The sequence below is a fragment of the Scleropages formosus genome, chromosome 5 (assembly GCF_900964775.1).
Source record: "Scleropages formosus chromosome 5, fSclFor1.1, whole genome shotgun sequence".
Taxonomy (NCBI): Eukaryota; Metazoa; Chordata; class Actinopteri; order Osteoglossiformes; family Osteoglossidae; genus Scleropages; species Scleropages formosus.
Window position 1 is genome coordinate 19601393 of NC_041810.1, and position 18478 is coordinate 19619870.

The 18478-nt window shown below is 42.2% G+C and overlaps 1 protein-coding gene across 4 annotated transcripts in view; it reads left to right on the forward strand.

Annotated features, from left to right (window-relative positions):
- The window catches only part of LOC108935979 (protein MON2 homolog), a 30614-nt gene that overhangs the window by 1550 nt on the left and 10586 nt on the right, over positions 1-18478 (forward strand). For 2 of the 4 annotated variants that reach the window (XM_018754989.2, XM_018754992.2), the window contains exons 2-23: positions 5650-5713; positions 6141-6268; positions 6529-6660; positions 6903-7032; positions 7589-7686; positions 8041-8166; positions 8370-8567; positions 9109-9233; positions 10307-10446; positions 11108-11261; positions 12271-12455; positions 12805-12886; positions 13215-13396; positions 14210-14322; positions 15076-15180; positions 15348-15428; positions 15510-15583; positions 15669-15759; positions 16137-16238; positions 17193-17306; positions 17685-17860; positions 18124-18286. In XM_018754989.2, coding sequence (XP_018610505.2) covers positions 5650-5713; positions 6141-6268; positions 6529-6660; positions 6903-7032; positions 7589-7686; positions 8041-8166; positions 8370-8567; positions 9109-9233; positions 10307-10446; positions 11108-11261; positions 12271-12455; positions 12805-12886; positions 13215-13396; positions 14210-14322; positions 15076-15180; positions 15348-15428; positions 15510-15583; positions 15669-15759; positions 16137-16238; positions 17193-17306; positions 17685-17860; positions 18124-18286 — 2763 coding nt within the window. Of the gene's footprint in view, positions 1-5649; positions 5714-6140; positions 6269-6528; positions 6661-6700; positions 7033-7588; positions 7687-8040; positions 8167-8369; positions 8568-9108; positions 9234-10306; positions 10447-11107; positions 11262-12270; positions 12456-12804; positions 12887-13214; positions 13397-14209; positions 14323-15075; positions 15181-15347; positions 15429-15509; positions 15584-15668; positions 15760-16136; positions 16239-17192; positions 17307-17684; positions 17861-18123; positions 18287-18478 lie in introns of those variants that run through there. The other 2 variants (XM_018754990.2, XM_018754993.2) reach the window with 2 other exon arrangements.

Consider the following 18478-nt stretch of genomic DNA (forward strand, 5'->3'; position numbering starts at 1 on the left):
TCACTTCACCCATGATCTCTTAAGCTCATGTAAGGTGTAAATGTTCATGTACTATAACTTTAAGGTCATGCCCGGATAATCCTTTGCATAGCCGCTACTCCTGTACATACACACACACACTGTCTGAAACCGCTTGTCTCAAGCAGGGTCGCAGCGAACCAGGTCCTATCCCAGAAACACAGGGCACAAGGCTGGGGGCTGGGGGGGACACACACCCAGGACAGAACGCCAGTCTGCCACAATGCACCCCAAGCAGGACACGAACCCCAGACCCGCCAGAGAGCGGGCTCCGGACAAACCCACTGCGCTCTCCGCTACTCCTGTATTGTACGTAAATGTTTGTGTATTTCAAAAAAAAATAAATAAATAAAAAATTGTAGGGAGGTGATCAGGAATTGTCTATTCTGAATTTCATGCAGCTACTCGTATGATGAACAATGGTGTATAAGATAGAAAAACAAACAAATTTAAGGATCGCACGTCTAGCTTCTGCATGTTTAATACATTTAAATTTGACTAGGTGTCCTGGGTGTGTTAAAACTGAATGAATTGCATATCACTGAACATACAAGCAACCAGAAGCACATTTTAAAGTCATCTGTCACTATGAATTCACTTTGACTCAGAAGCACTTACCTTTACCTACCTAATAAATATGGAATGATGAACAGTGTGTGTACATGAGGTGTCCCAGCTCAGGAGGAGGAGTTGTATGTTCCCTCGCTGAGTGGGACAGACACACTGTTAGCTGTGCTACTCTCTTCCAGTTGTTAGCAGCTGTTATCTTTTACCCCATGGAGCTGTCCTGATTGTTGTCGTGCAAATTTACATTTATTCGTTTATTGGGAACTTTTGCTCCAGCCTCTTTTTTGCTAAGATCCACTGAGTGAATTGAAAAGGTGAGTGGTTTGTTAATATATAATGTACAGTATTCCATTGATCTGAAACAGTGCATTTTAATTTACTTTGCAACTAGCAAATTTCTTAATGCCTATTACGTGACAGTTTTGTTGGCTGGAATTTTCATGTAGCTTGTTGTTGGCCCTGGGTGCTTTTGAGTGTCTCTTACTTGGAAATAGAGTGGCACTGTGAGGAGACTGCTAAAAATAAGTTTTGCTTAGCTTGGTGAGGTTTGAGGTTACAAAAAGACCCAGAGACTTCTTCAGTTAGTGTCAAAAACCAAAGCTCGTTTACCCTATATCGCCTTTATCGCCGATAACAACCGGGGAAAAGCATTACACTGGTTCCTCACCTGAAAAACACAACTGGGACTATAAGTCTGTAACTAATGGTTACTTGTTTGTAAATCCAAAGTCACTTTTACCATCTAGTCACAATTAAAAAGACTTCCTTTGATTTATTTTCATAATATTTACAACTGCCTATTCAATTCTTATTGCTGACAAGTCTGTCCCCTAAACGTGTCCAGTGTCTGTCAGCTTCTTGCCACTTTCAGATTTCTTTATCTATCAATAAAAGTTTATTAAAACATTCAGTCTGTTGGCAGTGAGTTGAATAGTCAGTCTCACACTCCTTTTCTTTTTGACTGCACTTTGGCTATTTAATGGCTAGGTGTGTAAATGCAGGTTGCTTTTGCTCCATAAGACAAATTGTAGAAAATAGATAAGTGAGGTAAACTTAATTAAATGGGAAAGTGTTTCTTGGAAAACTGGTAAGATGAATTTTTGTAACCTGAAGAGTTGGTGAATTGTCATGTCCTTTTATGTCAGGACATCTACATTTATCCATCTGTCTGGAGTGATTTGTAGCTCTGTACTCTATAGAAAAGACTTAGGGGTGGAGTTTTACGGTTTCTGTATCGTTACTCATTTCTATGAATTTATCCACGAAGGGAAGAGCAGAATGCTCAAATCATATTTCTCTTTGTTTAGCTATTTATACCACTGATATTTACTGAAGCAATTAATTAAATATCTTTCTCAGTATTTACCCCTTCAGGGAATAGAACATGAAACACTGGTTGCAAGTCTAGTGCCTTTATAATTAATTTCATGTAATGTGAGTACAACTTCTTATTGGACAATGTGAACACTAGCCTGTGAGATGAACTTCGCTAACTTTTATTAAAATCTGACACCTAATTCATGGTTGAAAAAATGCTCTGGACAAAAATTAGCTGGTTGCATGTTGTGTAAATTGCAGTCTATCTCTTGTTTTAGAGTTCTTTTCTTTGCTGCTGTTTTGAGTGTGTTTTGAGACTGTGTAAATTGAAAGTGTTCAAAATTTAGATATGAACAATAGATTTGTGAGTCTTGCAAATAAACAGGCATTCCATCTGAAGGAAAAAATATACACCAACAATGATGAGAATCAATTCAGGACAGGCTGTAAGATGCCAAATGATGGAAGGATTTTACTTTATTTGACCTTATGTTGTTGTTCACATGTTGGCAGTCTTCTTGAGAGGCACTATGGACAACTTTTTAATAAGCAATAAGGCACTTTCCCAAGTGCCTTATTGTTTATTAGAATAGTGGATTAGCCCAGGCCTCTAGTACCATTTTTAATGAGTTTGTTTACTTTTTCTTATACTGAGCAGGCTGTAATTTTGATGGGTTCATTGGTGGTAAATTGCTTCCGTAAAGGAATCAGTAATTTGAAGCCTTACTCTGGGGTTTTCTCAGTTTTGCAGTTTGACTGCATCACCATGACCTTGTGGAGCTTTTGCATGTTTGAACTTTTAAGAAGCTCTCAGAATGAATGCCCCAGTGACCCACATTTCAGCTTCACAAAGTATTATGTTGTTTAACGGTTTACTGGAAGCCTTTGTTCAAGGAAGTTTTTAGTTTACAAGCAGTCCAGATCAAACTATGTACTTTAGAAGCCCTTGGAAGTTAAATTAGTAAGATTTGGGTATTCTGTGAGTTTCTGTCAGACACTGCGCATTGCTTCAGTGTGGAGTATTGTGTGAAATTTAAATTTAAAAGAGATTATGGTTTAATGCATTCATACTTAAGCTGTGTAGCAGGTAAGTTGCCCTGTTTCCTTGGTGCACTGATTTCAAGTATATATTCGTGGTTGCCAAGGCATTTCTTTTGTCCAAATGCCATGAAACAGTTGACTGGGGTGCAGAATGAGAATGTGATAGCATAAGGATTCGCATACACACAGCCCTTTCACTCTGAAAGCAGTGTGTGGTGCTGCTACTCTTGCCTCACCTTACAGACCACACCCAAGGATGTGTGAAGAGGTTTCTGTGCCACAAGGAGCGGTTTGTACCTTGTCAGCATATATTAAATTAAACCTTTCTGTGGTCCTTGCATTTGTCCTCACAACCAGAACTCTTTAGTAACAATCTGACAGAACTATAAGTGCAGTATTAAATGTGCATGCACACACACATATTGACTGAAGCTGCTTGTCCTGAGTGGGGTCGTGACAAACCAGAGCCTAACCCGGCAACACAGGGCGTAAGGCCGGAGGTGGGAGGGGACACACCCAGGATGGGACACCAGTCCGTCGCAAGGCACCCCAAGTGGGACTCGAACCCCAGACCTGCCAGAGAGCAGGACCCAGCTAAATCCACTGCAGTAGTAAGTGTTTAGTCATTATTGCTCAGCTGTATAAAACCAAGCGTGTGTCAGGGCAGTATGGTGTGACATAAATCATCTGCCTCGTGAAGTTTCCCATTTGTTGTGAGGTGAAGGGGTTTGGAGGATAGAACAGGTTGCACTGATTTGTCATAGTACTACAGGTACTACAGTACTGTCCATTCCGGGACTGTACCCATCCCACAGCCTTTTAGAGTTGTGTTCCTCCTTGGCTTTGTAACCCTGCAGTTTCTAGCATAGTAGCTGGAGCCATGATTATGGACTCAAAGAACACAGCTTCAAACCCAGGTACCTTTGAGTAAGGTTCTTACCCTGAATTGCTCCAGTAAAAATTACCCAGCAGTGTAAATGGGTCAGATCTGGAGATTCCTCTTCTTTCAGACACATACCACCTTCTTATAGATGGGAATCTTTGGTTGTTCTTTCAGCCATTTGTGAGCTTTGCCTGGTTGTTTGCGCAGTCCTCAGGCATGTCATTGACAGCTACGATTCAGGATGATCGAGGAATTCTCCTCCCTTCTGCCTTTCTGGATTCTCCAACATCCAGTGTCCCTCCAGTGGGAAGAATGTATGGCAGGGTGACATGCATCCCTGGAGCTTAATTTTAATTCCTTCCATGCCATTAAAAGCACTCCAGGCTTGTACTACAGACCAGCCTGGTGGTTCTGTTGCCTGGTAACCAAGTGTCCTAGGGGTCTACTTTTATTGACTGCTGTATGCCCATTGATGATGTGCTAGTAAAACAGAAACGTTGTTAGAAACTTGATGAAATACTGAACACACGTCAACTGCCACAGAGTATATAGAGGGATGGAAAGATTTTCGATGCCCTGTGATCTCCACCAGTAATGCAGCAGAAAGTAGAAGTTATAGATTCGCTGATGGACAATAGCAGACTTGCTCTGATCAGTGGCTGTTACTGTGGAGATAGTGCAAGTGCCACAGAGAAACAAGAAGGGGCATTACTCATTTTTGTTTTTACTTTTCGTTTTCTTCGTCTGTTCTCTTAGCTCACAAGTTACTGGGCTGCTGTAGTTCTGCATTGCAAATGAATTAAACCAGGATTTTGTGGCTCTATATGTGAAGTAGCTCTTTAGTCGCTGAACATAGTATCTAGGGATATTTTCTGTGTTCTTTCTTCTGATTCTTCTTCGTTCAATTTGTGAGTTCTAGGTAGGCTTGACAAGTATGCAGGTGTGAGATAATTGAACACTTATCTGTCTAAGTCTGACAGTTTCTGTATGTGTGTTCAGAAAGCTGTGTGCATGTGTATGACTGAAGCTGTGGAAAGTAAACAGGTTGTTAAAAGCTGTTTTTTGAACCTCACTAAATGAATATTCCTGTGCTTAGTTTTTGGAAGCAGAATTACATTACATGGCAGTTTGGGTCTAGCTATATGATATGCATTTGGGGTTATGTAGTCAGGTAGGGCACTGGTTTGTGCAAGTATGTCAAAGGTTTCAAGTACTTCATTGAGCATTTCGTATTGTATTGTGTTTTCAGATGTTACACTGGTAGTGTTTGCCATTTTAGCCAAGTAGGGCTGTCATGTAGCTCACTGCGCTGTAGAGATTGTAAAGGCTTTCACATCCATAGAACAGAGTCTAAAATTCAAGAATGCAGCTGTAGTGAGGCAGTGACACCCAGTTCTTAATGAGTTTGCTGTTTTTATTTATAGGCTGTGTAGCAATGCCACTTGGGCCTTGTGCAGTTTGAGTAAGTACTACCTTGCAGTATACTGTATGCTTGACCATATAACCATTGAAATGGCTGTGGAAAAAACTGGTTTTGGTACATTGCATAATGCTCAATAGCAATATTTTCCTAAATGTATGTAACTAACAAGGTCTTTTTGCACAGAAGTTCCACAGAATGGATATTTTGTTTATTGTGCCATTCTCTGTAAACCCTTAATGCTCTTAAAAAAAAAAAAGGTCACAATAGTGGGATGCCTGTGCAGTTCTGTGAAAAGTAGGCTGCTCTGGGCAAACCAGCTGGTTGACCTAGCTGGTTATACTTGTGTACAGTGTCATGCTTGGTTCTTCTAGCACTTACTGTGGTCATCTTGTCTTTTAAGGCAGCGGAATCTGGAATTGTCAAGATAAAAACTATTGCTGTGAGGAACGTGGATGTCCTTGGAGGTGGGTGAAGAAGCTCCAACAGGGCTTGGGGTCATTGAAGTTTAGAACAGCGTGAGAGACATGAAAAATGTCTCAGACAGAAAATGCTTGGTGGAATCTTAGGGTTCCACCCAGTTATATCGAGACAATCTTGAAATCTCTAAGTGCTTTATACTGTGGATTACCAGTATGTGAAAGTTGAAATTGTGGTAGGCACACTTAGGTATTGTAGGCATAATTTGCTGTATATGTGTCATCCCCCTAACACACACACGCTACCCAATGCATGTATGTTCTACTAAGTGTTGCGTATCCTTTCATATTCATAAAGGATTATATGTTCTTCCTGTGAGGGGCTGATGGAGAACCACTTGGAGTACAGGACCCACTCTTGCTGAACATCATGTCTCTCCTGTGTCATTGCCATACCTTTCCTCCTTCCTTACAGCCCTTAAGGAGCACAGCTCAGAGGTGGTGCAGCCCTTCCTAATGGGTTGCGGGACCAAGGAGCCAAAGATCACGCAGCTGTGTTTGGCCTCCATACAGAGACTTATGTCACACGAGGTCGTGTCTGAGGTATTACACCTGGAGTCAAAGAGCCCGTTCCTGTTTCTGTATCTGATATGTGTGTACCAACAAGGCTCTGTCAATATGCTGTTCTACAGGTCTGTTAGTAACATTTTTGCTTGTTTGTGTACAGATGTGTTTCTACTGATGTGGATGTGTATACAGATACAAGGAACATATGTTATTGTTGCTGTGATTCTTGTGTGGCTTTGAGGGGAAAAGAAGGTGTTGTGACCAGAAAAAAAAAAAAAAACACATGATATGACCAGGCAGCTGCAGGGAACATCATCAACATGCTGTGGCAGCTGATGGAGAATGGCCTGGAGGAGCTAAAGCTACTACAGACGGTCCTGGTTCTGCTTACCACCAACACGGTTGTGCACGACGAGGTTCTGTCAAAGGTACCTTAGTCATGTGAATGTGGGTGTATATAAACTGACATACACTGAGTGAGGTACTGACCAAGGAACACACTCAGTCATGTGAAAATGGTCATATAACACAGGATTTCTTAGTCTACAGAATGTTGCATGATAAGATAGTGTCCGTATCTACATTTTATCTGAATAAGGTTCCTGTCGTGTTCGAGGCTAATAGAAGAGAATATGGTTAATTTACTAGGTGTTTGAATATTTCTGTCCAGGCCATTGTTTTGTGCTTCCGCCTGCACTTCACTAAGGACAACATTACCAACAACACTGCTGCGGCCACGGTGAGGCAGGTCGTCACTGTTGTCTTCGAGAGGATGGTTGCTGAGGATGAGCGCTGCAAAGGTTTCTGCTAAGACTGAGAAGACAGTTTGTCTGTTATCATTTAACCTGTCTTGGAAGTGCCAAAGCTTAAGCACATTACTTTATTTGAACAAAGCAACTTAACTTTCTGGTTGTTAAGGAGTTTCTGTGTAATATAATTTTGTTGCTATCTCTGAGCACAGCTTAACAGCCATCATGTAACAGGGTCCTATATATAAAAACTGCAACAACAGCATTGCTCCCTGTTTGATTTCCTGAATCTCTGCAGCTTTTTGACATTACTCCGATCTTTTCCCAGCTATAGTAGTATATCAGTGAACCCTGAGATCCCGATTGGTAATTTGATACCTTCAAAATGGGAATTTGCCTATCTGGGAGATTTCAGGGAACTAACCCTCTTATGTGAGGAATGGGTGTAGTTTGAATATGTACAGTTACTGAGGAAGTGTACAATTGGTCATAGTGAGAACCTGTGCTGATCCTTGCCCTGGTAGCATTGCTGGTGTGAGTAGGCTGAGTCTGGCCATGTATCTTGTATTATGCTCAGCATGCTCCAGCTCCACTATACCCCCTACAGGCATGGAAGAGCAGAGGCAGTTGGTCCAAGCAAACAGCAATCGCCGTTCGATGACCTCCCTGAAGCCTAGTGCCAAGGATGCTTACATGTTATTTCAGGTGATCAAAATACCCCTGCACCCTGAGGGGGCCCCTTGCCTAGCTTCTTGTAAGCTTTGCAATTCGTAAAGGATTCCCTCTGCAAAACCCTGCACAGAATTTTCTACATAGCACGTGCAAGTTAGTTTGTATTACTAGACATTTTAAAATATAGTGCACAAGTGTATTATAATCTAGACATTTCTAGTCAATTACCTTTTCTAACTCGCATAAGATGGTCATGAAGGCAGATCTACAGAGAAGTGTTTTCAGATCAGTGTATTTGTCACATTTGGCTTGTATTTTGAAGATGTTTTGTGGATGTCATCAAGGACTGGTGTCTCAATTTAGTTTTTGGAATATTTCGTCATGAAGGACCTTTGCCAGCTCGTCAATGCCGACGCCCCGTACTGGTTGGTGGGCATGACGGAGATGACGCGCACTTTTGGCCTGGAGCTACTAGAGTCAGTGCTGAATGACTTTCCTCAGGTTTTTCTTCAGGTACTTACTCCTCCATCTCATTTCTTCCTGTGGACTCTATACCTTATGTTGTGACCAATTTACATACTTCTTAGTTCAGTTGTATTGTTGTGCAGTTGATCCAACTTCTGTAATACTTTGCTATCAGTAAGAAGCGCTTTTCTTGGGCAGTGTCTTTGTTCTGTTTTTGGTTACAAGTCTAGCCCCCTGCTGTGTTTGTGTAGCACCAGGAGTTTAGCTTTCTGCTGAAGGAGCGAGTCTGCCCACTCGTCATCAAGCTCTTCTCACCCAACATCAAATTCCGGCAGGGCAGCAGCCCAGCAGCTCCTTCCTCAGCCCCTGTGGAGAAACCCTATTTCCCCATCTGCATGCGACTTCTGCGTGTGGTCTCTGTGCTCATTAAGCACTACTACAGTCTGCTGGTGAGCTCTCTCCAAGTAATTTCACCATGACATCTTTGCTGTAAGACAACGTCTCCCCCGCAACAACGCTTGCCTCAGAACCTCATCCATGCCTAGTGGTGTCTGTCACAGCTTGAACATACATCCATGTGCCACTACAGAGGTTGCAGTGATGATTTGAGTCTCTAGTCAAAAAATAAAAATGAGAACATGTATCACAGCTCACTCACACATTCTCGAGAACCGCTTATTTTAAGGCATGATTGTGGTGGTCCACACACACACAGTTAGGACAGTTTAGTCACTCCTCCACCTGAAATGCAAGTCTTTGGACTATGCAAAGAAACTAGAGCACCCGGAGGATATCCATGTGAACCTAGGGAGAGCATGAAAAATATTTTTTAAATAAACTTTTTTGCTTACTTTTCAAGTGCTTCTCAAGTTACACAAGTGCTGGAATATTTTTTAGCACGTTTGGCCTGAATAAAAATTGACAGGATAATGAAGTCCGGTGTTATTTCCCTCCCTTTGCCCTTTCTTTGCCTGCTGGTCTCATTTCCAGGTGACGGAGTGTGAGATATTCCTTTCCCTGCTGGTGAAGTTCCTGGATGGAGAGAAGCCACAGTGGCTGCGGGCTGTGGCAGTGGAATCCATTCACAGGCTCTGTGTGCAACCCCACCTGCTCCGGTAGGGTACCTTGACAGCAGTCCACCCTCTATCAGGGCTCTTAGCAGTGCTGCAACAGCACAAACTGGGTTTCTGTTGTAGTTTAGATTAGGACACCTCTGACCCAGTTCTGGTTTAAATGTGGTCTTTGAGACCACTGAAGTAAGACCCACAGTAACAGTGAGCTGACCCTGCTTTTCTTCAGCAAATTCCAGGCTCTTCATGAATGTACTGTCCATTGTTTTATACTTCTGACCATTGGAGGGAAGTTATGCATCCTAAGTTAAATTTTTTTTTTTTTTTTTTGGCAATATGAATAGGGTTTTAGTATTTATTTAGATGATACTTTTCTCCAAAAAAAATCCAGTGTTAAGTTACTCATTTACCAGTTTATACAACTGGGGAAGTTTGATTTGATTGTTTATGATTGTCAACAGGGCTTGTAATTCACTAAGTGCATATCTTCAGAGGTATGGCCATGAAATAGCAGAGCAATGCTTTGAAAATTATCAGGAAACTACCTGTTGTAAAGCACCATCTGCAATTGGCCACCACTGAACATGTGGAGAAAATGCACTTGATAACTAAATACAGCCCAGTAGGTAACACAGTGGTTAGAGCCATCTCCTTGTAATCTCAAGACCTAGGTTCTAGTGCTGTTCCTGCTATAGTACCCTTAGACAGGGTACTGTGTCTAAACTGATAGAGTAAAAATTACCCCATGGTGTAAATGGATAAATTGTAACTAGCTTGGAATAAAAATCCAGCACTGTAAATCAGTTTGGGGAAAAGTGTGTGCCAAATGAAAAATCATATCACTGCCATTCCCAAGTCAAAATGTTTTATGTCACCTCCTTCTCTCTTTATAGCAGTTATGTGGTAATTTTGCAAATCTTAATCTTATTGTTGGACTGGTCCCTTGAAAGATGGGCTGAACAGTAAATAACCTTGATTTTAATGACTAGTTTAAACATTTTAACATTGGTGGTTTGGTTTCTAAAATGTCTGCGTTTAACATTCAATGCATCCTGGTATGACTTAGTGGTAAAATCCATAGCAGATACATGCAATGGGGCTTTTCCATGTCATTGCAGGTCCTTTTGCCAGTTCTATGATATGAAGCCGCACTCCACCAAGGTGTTCCGGGATATTGTCAATGCGCTTGGCTCCTTCATACAGTCTCTCTTTATCACACCTAGCTTGGGAAACCCTACCCTTGCCAGTGCTCCGTCAGGTCAGTGCACATGGAGGGGAATGGCACCCACACAGACACACGCCCTAAATCAAACACCTGCTGTACGCCTGTTCTCCGCAGCTGTAGTCCTAGGGACCCCTGTGTTGCTGGCAGGTTTCTTTTGGGTTTGTTATTTACCATTCAGAATGTGACCTTAAAGTTAATGAGCTTTAAATAATCGAGTATTAAAAAAATGACTTATTGCAGATACAAGAAATTGTAAGAAACAACTCCAGCTCTATTGTAACACTCACAGTATAATTGTGTGAAATGAGGGTGAGGACTACAATTAAGGCTAATGAATTAAGAGGTTGATTAAAACAGAAATGAGTTTACACGGGGTTCCCTTGGGCAGATTGCTATAACTAAATAGTGTATGAGGCATGAAATAATGCGTAAACTCCAAACAATACAAATAAAAGTTTTTCGTACATTAACAAGTTGCATCCTTCTCTGTTCTTTAAAAATTGTTTGACAGCAGCTGATCTTCTAGCTGGGACTTTAATATGATGCTGAAGGTTATTGATATGTGTAGTACTATCACAAATACCATTTATTATGTTTTGCCATTTTCATATTTCTTTGTTAGCATCCTCGTTGCATGGCTCCATGTTCGGTACACACAGTCAAGCAGTTGTGTTGGTGTCTTTCCTTGATATAGCTGGATCTGTGCCTGGAGGCCAAGGAGCATCTCAGAGCACCCCAGGAGCAGCAGGGACAAGCGGAGGTCTGATTGCACCGGCTGCCTTTGAGTATCGCGGTACATGGATCCCCCTCATGGCTGTGAGCGTGCAAGGAAGTGCTAAGGCCACCTAGTGAGTGAAGCACCGCAGAGGAACAACAGTGGACTGTGTATGTGTTGGACATTCAGCAGCGCAGAGGAGTGTTCTGAACTTGGTATTAGACATTCGAGATTGTAGTCCAGCTGTGATATTGTGTACATTCTGATGGCATGGGACTGACGAAAGACACTTTTGATGCAGGCAGTCTGTCACACCTGGCATAGCCGGAAGAGATAATAGCAGGACCAATTTTTTCTGTATATATATATTACATTTACATTGCATTTATTCATTTAGCAGACGCTTTTCTCAAAAGCAGCGTGCATCTCAGAGAAATGCAGTTTGTGCATTACATTAGGAGGAGGAGAGACATAGTTGCAGATGTGCAATTCTTAAGTAAACTGTTTCTTTCCAGTATATCCACCGATGCTTATCACACGAGTAGGTGCATAAAACTCAGGATAGACCATTTCTGATCACCTTTTCTACAGTTTATTTTTTTTTATTTTATTATTATTAAGGTACACAAACATTTACTTACAACACAGGAGTAGCGGCCGTGTAAAGGCTTATCTGGGCATGCTCATAAAGTTACAGTGCATGAACATTTACACCTTACATGAGCCTGAGAGGTCATGGCGAAGTGAGTCCGAAAGAGGTCAGTTTTCAGCCCCATATACACAGTATACAGTATATAAATACATATATACATACACAGTACACACATGCCCAAGCTAATTAAGCTATATAAATGGATTTATCCAACTGCACTTTGCTGAAGTTTGGTATTTATTTTTCTAATTGTAATTAGCAATTAAAAAGTTAGATTATTTAGTTAATTATTTTCAGAATTATGAGACTAATGGTTCATTGTAGGATGGTAAATGCACTGATGTGTAAGTTGAAGCAGTTTACAAACTTTGAAGTAGCTGTAGCTGAGAGAGTAAAGAAGACAATCACATGCAGCTGAAGCGGTACACAGCAGTCTTCCTCCAGGAGTGAGTTCATGGTAACTGTTTCCTGTGGTCTCCTGTGCCCTCAGCCTGGAGATGCTGGACAAAGTGGAGCCCCCCAGCATACCTGAGGGCTATGCGCTGTCGGTGGCCTTCAGTGCCCTGCTAGACCTTGTGAGGGGCATCACCTCTATGATAGAGAAAGAGCTGTCCCTGCAGGAAGAGATGAAAACCACAGGCCAACAGCAAAGCCTGGCCTGCAGGCAACAGTTAGGTGAGTGATACTGTTGGGTCTGTGTGCTGTGAGCTCTTCAGTCTACATGTCCAAGATTGATTGTAGAACTAACTACTAGCTATCTAGTAGAAGTAGCTACAATGTCTGCTCACCACAACTACTGACAAAAATGATGACCACAGCTGATAGATCTTCTGGATAAAACAGAACTAAGCTATGTATAGGACAGCACTATCATGTATGGGTTATTTTTGATATTTTCAATGTTAGAATATCTTTCTGAAGAGTCTGACCTCATGATACAGGACCAAACTGTAAGCTGCATTACTGACCATTTTTTGAGTAGTTCTCTGCATTGTGTAGTGCATTACAGCTTTGCGTTTCACAGTTCCACAGCTGGTCTGGGAGGAGATGATCAGTGCATGCTGGTGTGGGCTGCTGGCTGCTCTCTCACTGCTACTGGATGCCAGGTACTCTGTCCTTTTGCTCTGGGGGCTGTCGAACACTAGCACAGTCAAACACTGTAATAATATAAGAGGGAGTGTTGGGGTTGAAGGATATGCATGTAAGACCCTAAGGCCACAAGCTGAAGTTCAAGGAAGGACACCTCTGCAGTACCTTGGAGCATGATGCTTAAAAATGATTAAGATGCTCAGTTGTATAAATGTGTAAACTTGTATTTTGGATAGAATTTACACCTTTTAAACCACTCTTGTGGGATTCATTTTCTAAGTGCCTAGAAAATGAAAGGATGGAGCACTAAAGATAATTACTTTGTGTGTCCGCTGATTACTTTAGCACGGATGAGTCTGCCACCGAGAACATCCTGAAGGCAGAGCTGATGATGGCATCTCTTTGTGGGCGACTGGGTGTGGTCACACCTCGTGATGCCTTCATCACAGCCATCTGCAAGGCCTCCCTGCCACCACACTATGCGCTGACAGTCCTCAGCAGCTCTGTGGCCACCCTTTCCAACAAGTGTGAGTGCCTTGCACTGTATTGCACCTGTTCCTAAACTCTTATTTCTTATGTTCAGTTGTATACACCTACGTTCCACCTGTTCTCTCATATACCACATTTACTCTCCAGTTACTTCCTGTCCATCTGACTTGTACACCATTTACCTCTTGTCTCTGTTCCCTTTGTCCTCTTGCCTTTTATACCCCATGTTACCTCTTTGCCATTTGTGTTGTTATCCTTCACTTCCACCTTTACCATTCCTTTATCCCCGTCTGCATTCTCGCCGTCCATCTTTTTCACATCAGTTATCTACCGGTATGCTCCACACACCTGTTACTTTTTTCTGTACCTGTGTTCTACCAATGGGCTTGTTCAATACAGCTTAATTAGTTTTTTAAAGGTTTCTTATTCCCTGAGTTTTTTGCCTTAAATCTCAGTCTAAGTTTGAGTTCAATTTGCGTGTAAGTCTGTGGTGTAACTTTGAGCCTGAAAGACTGCATCTTGAATTCTGCAACACACTGTTGTTTGTCCCCCCCCCGAAGCCTCTGCTCCCATTTCCCTCCGTTCTGTCTGGTGCTCTGCTATTAAGTCTGACTTGGTTTGGGTTCTCCCATTATCGTTAACCTTTATTTAGCTGATAGGTTTTCCCAAGGCAGCTTAAAACATTATGTAATAAACTTCATGACAATTCACCCCTTTATACAGTGGGCTAATCCTTACTCTCTCAGTTCAAGGTAAGGTAACACTGCTCAAAGATACTATGGCAGGAGTGGGGTATGAATTGGGAACTGTTCAGCTTAGGGCGTTTGTCATGTGTTTTCCTTTCCCTACAGCACTGTCTGTCCAGGGTCAGAGCATGCAGATCCTCAGCCCCTCCAGTGAGTCTCACCAACAAGTTGTGGCTGTTGGTCAGCCGCTCACAGTCCAGCAACAGGGAACCGTGGTGGTAAGGAGAACAACAGTTCTCTGTCATAGGTGTGGCCTACAGTCGGCCTTATCTAAACCTAAACTTCCAAAGATAGTTTATCTGAAATTGATGCATTGGTTGAATGTCCTGCCAGTTAAATCAGCAGCTTAGCTGCAGTACTCCACAGTCAGCTTCAGTTTGTTTCAGTTCAGCTCAGTTCAGTTCATATCAGCTTCAGTTTGTTTTTGCTCTCAGCCTTAATTAAACCTGACTGAGCACTTTGTGTTCAAAAAGGGAAACTACACTTGTCTTGTTCCAGGTACAGTAAAACCCCAATTTACCGCGAATTCGGATGTAACGTCATGGGTCATTGGATCCTTTTTTGCTCTTTCCAGAATGTGAGAAACTACATTGAAAAGTTCATAAGTTGGCAAAGTTTACAAACTTAGCAAACCGTCTTACAGCATGAGTGGGTTGGAAATGCTGAAATACCTGTAAGAACAACCATTAATTTGTGGAATTTTTTAATTCAAAGGTAATTTACTTGCCAGAAAGTAAACATGCGCAAAAAAAAAAGGTCAAATAGGGGTGATTTAGGATATTTGGTCAACATCTGGTCAGTTTGAATGCTGATTATCTTGAACCCCAGTGCAGTGCATCCTTAATTTTCTTGCAATGACATTTTATAGACCCTAACAATCACATTATAACGGGGTTTCACTGTACTTACTGTAATATAATGTCAACGTGAATTTTTTTTTTTTTATATATAAAAAATTCATATACTACCAGCTGACTGCGAAGAACCTGCAGTGCATGCGTACACTGCTGAACCTGGCGCAATACCACGGAGCTGTGCTGGGGATGTCCTGGCAGCTGGTTTTGGCCACCCTGCAGGTGATAAGTCCCTTTTGGCTCAACCCTCGGAGGGCTTTCCCGGTGCCACTCCCCTGATTCTTGACTCCACCTCTCTCTCTCTCTCTCTCTCTCTCTCTCTCTCTCTCTCTCTCTCTCTCTCTCTCTCTCTCTCTCTCTCTCTCTGTCCCTTGCTGCCCGGCTTCTAGCACTTAGTGTGGATCCTCGGCCTAAAACCTGGGAGTGGTGGTGCTCTGAAACCCGGGCGGACAGTGGAGGCCTCCAGCACGGTGAGCAGCCAAACCCCAGTCCTACTCTGAAACCATAAGACCTTCTTTGCAGCTGACTTTTGGCTTTCTATCTTTGTGCAGGTGTTGACCACAGCTGTGATGACTGACTTGCCAGTTATCTCCAACATCCTTTCCAAGCTATTTGAGAGTTCCCAGTAAGCACTGCTCTGTCGTTCACTGTGTTTTTCTGTTTTTGTAGGGTGTTTGTGTGCATCTCACCTGCTCTCTTGCTGTCTGCAGGTACTTGGATGATGTCTCTCTCCATCACTTGATCAATGCTCTCTGCTCTTTGTCCACAGAAGCAATGGACATGGCATATGGGAACAACAAGGTACCCTTCTGCATAAACCATTTTTTATCTAATTAATAATGATTAAGGAACAGTGAGTCTGGCATTTTTTTTGTTTGTTTTAGTTAGCATATGTTTTTGTTGTGTTTTAAGTAACATTTTGGGTTATGTAATTTTGTATAGAGTGAAAAGGTTGTATCATTCAGGGAATTCCAGTGGTGCTTTCTTGGTTGTTATTCTCAAACATATGCTGCAGAAAACTATGCTTAGTAAACTGATATTTTTAAGGAGTAGAAATCAAGTCCAGGGACACATTCAGAACATCAGCTCACAATTAAATGTCAAGTTCATGCAGGGCTTCAGCTGCCTTATTCTTGCTTCTGTGATATTTGTCCCTGTGTTCTTGTGCGTCCGTACAGGAACCTTCTCTGTTTGCAGTTGCCAAGCTGCTAGAGACCGGTCTGGTCAACATGCACCGAATTGAGATCCTTTGGAGGCCTTTGACTGGACATCTGTTGGAGGTGAGGGGAATCACCTCCATAAAGGCTGGCCACCTTGGCTCCAAGGTGTTCAGCTTTACTAAAGAAGAGTTGAGTGCTTATTTATTGTCAAAAGAGTGCCTGTGTTTCTTGTGGTTCATGATGATGCCTCAGATATCATCTCCATGTGTATATACCGTATACCTTGCTTGGGTCATTAGGTCTCTAAATTCTGAGAAGGCTGTGTGTGTGTTGCATGTTTTTCTTCACATAGTGTCTCTGTCTCCCTCTTGTTTGCTTCCGTGTGTCTTGCAGAAGGTAAGTTCAACACTTCTTCTTTGCCATTGACCCTTCTGCTGCTCTTTCACAAACAAGTCTCTGAAACATTGACATACTGCATGTGCATGAGTGATGGTGTATATTATCAGCTTGTTATTTTTCAAATGAATAATTATACTTCATCTCAATTTTTCTGTCTTGCAATTCAGAAATTGTGTTCTGAACAAAGCATGTTATCCCCAGGGGATTGGGAGGATGAAATCAGTAACTAACTTTGTTTCAATAAACAGTAATTTTTTGTAATAAAGAACATCATAATTTAATGTCCTTTTACAGTCCACTTTATGTATGCAGTTAATTTTAAAAGCAAAGCATTTGTAAGTTTTTCCACTTTTTTTATATCGACGATGACTACACAGGCACAAATTCACTGAGTCTCCTTTGTTCAGGGGCAACATGAGGATATACATGCATACGTTACATGTCTGCAGTTTGAAACTTTTGGGAGGTTCACTGCTATTTAAATAATTGAAATGGGTGATGATGCAACAATTGAAGGGAATGTCTGACCCCTCATCAGCACAGGGGAACTGAACAGATTGTTTTAGGTCTGTTACCTAACTTTGTCTCTCTGCCTGCCCCAGTTTCTCTTTCTCATTTTCCTCTCTCTCTCTCTCCCCCATCGCCACATTGGTATGTTCTCACTTCCACGTTGCAAAGGTCTGTCAGCATCCCAACTCCCGGATGAGGGAGTGGGGGGCTGAGGCGGTGACTGCATTGATCAAAGCAGGCCTAGAGTATAAGCATGACCCTCCGCTGCCCCAAAACCAGGTATCTCATGTCTGCACCTTTTGAAAAGGAAAAGACACACTGGCTTGTTAGTGTCATTGCGTCACCAAATTACAGTCCAGATTTGGAAATTGCAGCACAGTTCTTTCAATTAATGGTAAATAGTTTTTAAATTGCCTACAGATATACCAGGTAAAAAATGTCTGATTCAGTTTGAAATTATTACAACAGATTGTTGAGCAAGACGTTCATCTGGTATAATGGGCCCAGACTCAGGTGTGCTCGTGTTGGCGTAAAAAAAAAAAAAAGGGTACTTGCTGTCACTGGTGACATCATGATCATCCAGTAATGGCTGTGCGCTTATGGACTGTTATGGTCCTGTCCTGTAACTGCACCCCTTGTGCTCTGACCCCGTCCTAGAGGCTGCAGCTCCTTCTGTTCCACCCACTGCGGGAATTGTCCAACATTGTCCATCCAGACATCCGACAGAAGCAGCTGGAGTGTGTACTGCAGATCCTGCAGAGCCAGGGTGATGGTCTGGGCCCTGGGTGGCCCTTGGTTCTTGGTGTCATTGGAGCCATCTGCAATGATCAAGGGTGAGAGGAACTTGTTCTTGTTTCTCTTTACACTCTTTTTAACTATGCCTCCAAGTTGAAGGCTTTCATTTAGGTTCATTGTTTATGTCCTTTTTTTTTTCATTTTTAAATCCCATACCGGGTTGAATGTTGTCCTGAGAATCTATATCACCCTAAACTGTGGTGTGGCAGATCTCTGATTTCTCATAGTAAAAATCAGTTGACTGGGTAGAGAATAACTGGTTCTCGGCATGAGCTGAATGCTTTGTTAATGTTCTTTGCAGGGAAGCCTTGATCCGAACCGCCTTCCAGTGCTTGCAGCTGGTGGTGACTGACTTCCTACCCACCATGCCTTGCATGTGCCTCCATAGTGTTGTGGATGTGGCTGGGAGTTTCGGCCTTCAGAACCAAGAACTCAACATCAGTCTGACCTCAATAGGCCTCCTGGTAAGAGTCTTTTCAGGAGCAGTTTAGTTATTAACCACTGACTGGCTAAACTGTTTATCCTCTTGTGACCAAACTTGGGGGGGGTCGGGGCGACCATTTTGACGTTGTTTAAGGGACTTTAGGGAGGAAAATTACTGACAATCTTAATGAGAGGGAGGGTGCTGATACAAAGAATACGATTGCTTAATTCTG